Source organism: Tigriopus californicus, chromosome 5 (genome assembly GCF_007210705.1).
Source record: "Tigriopus californicus strain San Diego chromosome 5, Tcal_SD_v2.1, whole genome shotgun sequence".
NCBI lineage: Eukaryota > Metazoa > Arthropoda > Copepoda > Harpacticoida > Harpacticidae > Tigriopus > Tigriopus californicus.
In genome coordinates this window covers 5139286-5142370 of record NC_081444.1, presented here as the reverse complement: position 1 = coordinate 5142370, position 3085 = coordinate 5139286, and the positions used below count along the sequence as shown (strand labels likewise).

The window sequence follows — 3085 nt, the reverse complement described above, 5'->3', positions numbered from 1 at the left end:
AACTTTTCTAGTCTCACCCAATAGCCTCCTTACGTCGCACGAAATATGTTTTACGTTCTGTACCCCCGAGGGTGCTTTGTCATTCAGCTTCTCCCAAATAAACGGTCGATTAGGATAAATCCTTTTTTTTGAAGTATGATGCGTTTTTGTTGGCGGATTGTATGATTTTTTATAAATAGTGCCCCGAGTCACATAATGTCCACAAAAGAAATTGCGTTCATTGCAAGGCAAAAGCAGTTTATTTTGGAATCTTTCGTGCCGATTCCTGATTTCTTTGGGCCGTGTGATGTTCAAAGATGCGTCCTCAATCAAAACATTATTGATGGAAATTCAAGATTGTTCGTTTAGGATTAGATGTTACTGCGGGTTTTTTATTCGTGGTCATGAATTAGTGATCGGGCGACTAAAATATTTATTGAAGAATAAAGCACTGTTTTTTTGATTAAAGTGAATGGCTTCTATTTTCATCATTGGACAGTCCAAAAAGCCAGATCATTGCGTTACACCAAATTTGGACAACTTACTCCAAAGGCCATTAGTTATTGTTTTGTCTCAGTTTGTATTGCTTGTTACTGGGTGTCGTATTTGCACATTGTATGTCCTTCCACTTGGATGCCGGAAATGTTCTAAGCTTCAAGCTCATTTCGCATGGATCCTGTCCGTACCGTGCTCGAATCTCCAGTGCAAATTGAGGAATGAGCCTTTGATTCTTTACCAGTTCCTTGAATTTCCATTGCTCTCGTTGCCCAGGAACTTTGAAACCGATGTGAGTTAAGAAGCCGTTATTCAAAAATTTGAATTGAAAACCGGCTACGAACAACTCGTAAAACTGGAATAAAAACCGGTGTTTATTATTTGAATTTGCAGAAAAGCAATAGCTTGATTACCTGCGTATTTCGACAAAGTCCGAACCCATCAAACCTTTCATCAAATAATGGGATAGACGTTGGTCCAATAAACATTGGCTCATAAGTAAATTGATACCGTTCCAATCCATATGCCACTTCAAGACTCGTGGATTCATTCAGCCTCTCCCAAAGATCCAAGTTGGACATCTTTTGTCCCCAGCTGTAAGTCTGCATGTGATAAATTCGAGCTTGCTTCATTTTTATTTGTTTCAAAAGTTGCTTTTTGTTTTGAGGGACTCGATCTTTGTTCTGCGTAGTGTTGATCTCATACACGGGAAGTATGAAGACGCAATTGGGACAATAGTTGCTTTGGCTCTTCAAGAACCCTTCCACTCCCAAGTCTAGTTGTTCAGGGATCCTCATATCAATGTCAATAACAAAGGTAAATGGAGTCTGACATCCGAGTTGAGCTAGATTCCGTAGATGACACTGGGGATAAGTCAATTTCTGGAGGTGTGGAGATTGTTTTTGGAGCAAGGTCGTGATAAATTGCCTAGGATTGGAGCAGTCCATTGATTCAAATTGGGTTTTACTTTCAGTTTCAAGAGGGATCTTTGTAGGGAACATAGCATGAAGTGACATTCGCCTCATTATTTCTGGGAAGCAACGTGCCATGTTCCTAAAAAACAGATCTATTTTAGAATAATCGGTTCCGGGGGTGAAAAGAGACAAGCTGATTGGACCAGAAAAGCTTTTGGCTACATTGGGAAGGTGATGGAGACTCTCAAGTGAAGAGTGTAAGGCCAGGCAAAGATTTTGCTTAGACGATAAGTTCTTCCAATCGCCTCCAGAGTACAAGAATGATCTCATATTATAAGCAAGATTCCTGCCGGCCAGGAATTCCATTCGGTTCAACGATGGAAGGATTGGCTTCTGTTGATCAACCTCGATGCCACTTACAATTTTGGGAGCTTTTCGACCAAGACTGACATATTTGGACGTGGTTGTAACCAGAATAGTGATAACAAAACACGCAATTACTGATGATCCAATTTTATGCTTTGAGGAGGACATACCAAACATCACAAACCGAAGCAAGCTTTGAACTGAATTACTCCATAGTAAGTTAATTGGGGTAAACGTGTGCTTTGATTCATCGATGGAGTACTGTAATTATGGAACCCCCCCCTAAGCCAGTTTCAATCATAAAACAAAAATAATTGATTGGGAAGAAAGATCCTAAGAAGGTTGCCTTATCGTTTGAATGGGATGGGATCGTAAAACTCATTGCGTCTCAGCTTGATAAAAATTCTTTTTTTCAAGAGTAATTAGCTCAATTTAAATTTGCTCTTTTTGTTTGCTCAAATTGGTTATTGGTTATGTTAAATACCGATTACAGAATATATTCATTAAGCTCATGAACGTCCAGCCAAAAGCTGTCTATTTTACAAGTTAACCAATCATCCAATTGGGTGGTTATGTTCAAAAGTAATAAGTAATGATCGAGATTTAACAACCTACCTGCATTGCCACACATCGGGTCAAACTGAAGGCTTTTCACCAGCGAAAAGCAGTGTCTTCACCCCTATGTGCAACATGGATAAAGTCAGCAACAAATAAATAGATAATTTCAAATCCCACTACCTATATTCCATTTTGTCTCTGTTGCTGTGGAACATGAAATGGCTTGAAGGCAAAGCCGTTTGCTTTTGCTACAGATTCCATATTTTCAAAATAAAAAGGAGGATTATAAACAAAACATAATACGATTTGTGCTAGTAATTACTCACCCAAATATTTTATTAAACACCTTAAGCCGTAAACACTAATTCAAATTGGCCACGGTTTAATTGTTTTTGACAAACTGTGCTGATCTATGATCGGATTGGCCAATACTGTTTTTTCTTGAATAGATCATAAAGTACTAGAAACACCTTTAAGAGGACCTAACTTTTGATTCAATGTTGTCAAAAAAGAGTAATACTCTTTTATTTCTACGAACCAAATTTGATTTTGACAGGGAACCACTGACATATGCTAAGTTTTTGAACCAAGATTTTGGAAGCTAGTCAATGCATTCATTGCGTTTTCCTTCAAATGAGTCAGGGCTGTTTCATATCGCCACAATTAGAGATATTTCAACAAAACACTCACAAAAAGACTCACATTGCGAAAAACTCTCCCTAGCACTAGTCCTACTTCCATCCTCAAACCGGATTCAATCTTGGTCTTTCATC

The 3085-nt window shown here is 38.5% G+C and overlaps 1 protein-coding gene across 1 annotated transcript; it reads right to left on the bottom strand.

Annotated features, from left to right (window-relative positions):
- Positions 1 to 212: 212 nt before the first annotated feature.
- LOC131880852 (beta-1,4-glucuronyltransferase 1-like) lies at positions 213 to 1885 on the bottom strand. Its single transcript, XM_059227566.1, has 2 exons — positions 888 to 1885; positions 213 to 829 (listed from the first exon to the last, which is right to left on the bottom strand). The coding sequence occupies exons 1-2, from the start codon at positions 1752 to 1754 to the stop codon at positions 536 to 538; spliced, it is 1161 nt and encodes a 386-aa protein (XP_059083549.1). The 5' UTR covers positions 1755 to 1885; the 3' UTR covers positions 213 to 535.
- Between the last annotated feature and the right edge of the window lie 1200 nt (positions 1886 to 3085).

Coding starts and splice junctions, on each gene's coding strand:
- LOC131880852 (XM_059227566.1), bottom strand. CDS start 1,754: ATGGAATTCCTGGCCGGCAGGAATCTTGCTTATAATATGAGATCATTC. Junction 830..887: donor GACTTTGTCGAAATACGCAG/GTAATCAAGCTA, acceptor TTTTTATTCCAG/TTTTACGAGTTGTTCGTAGC.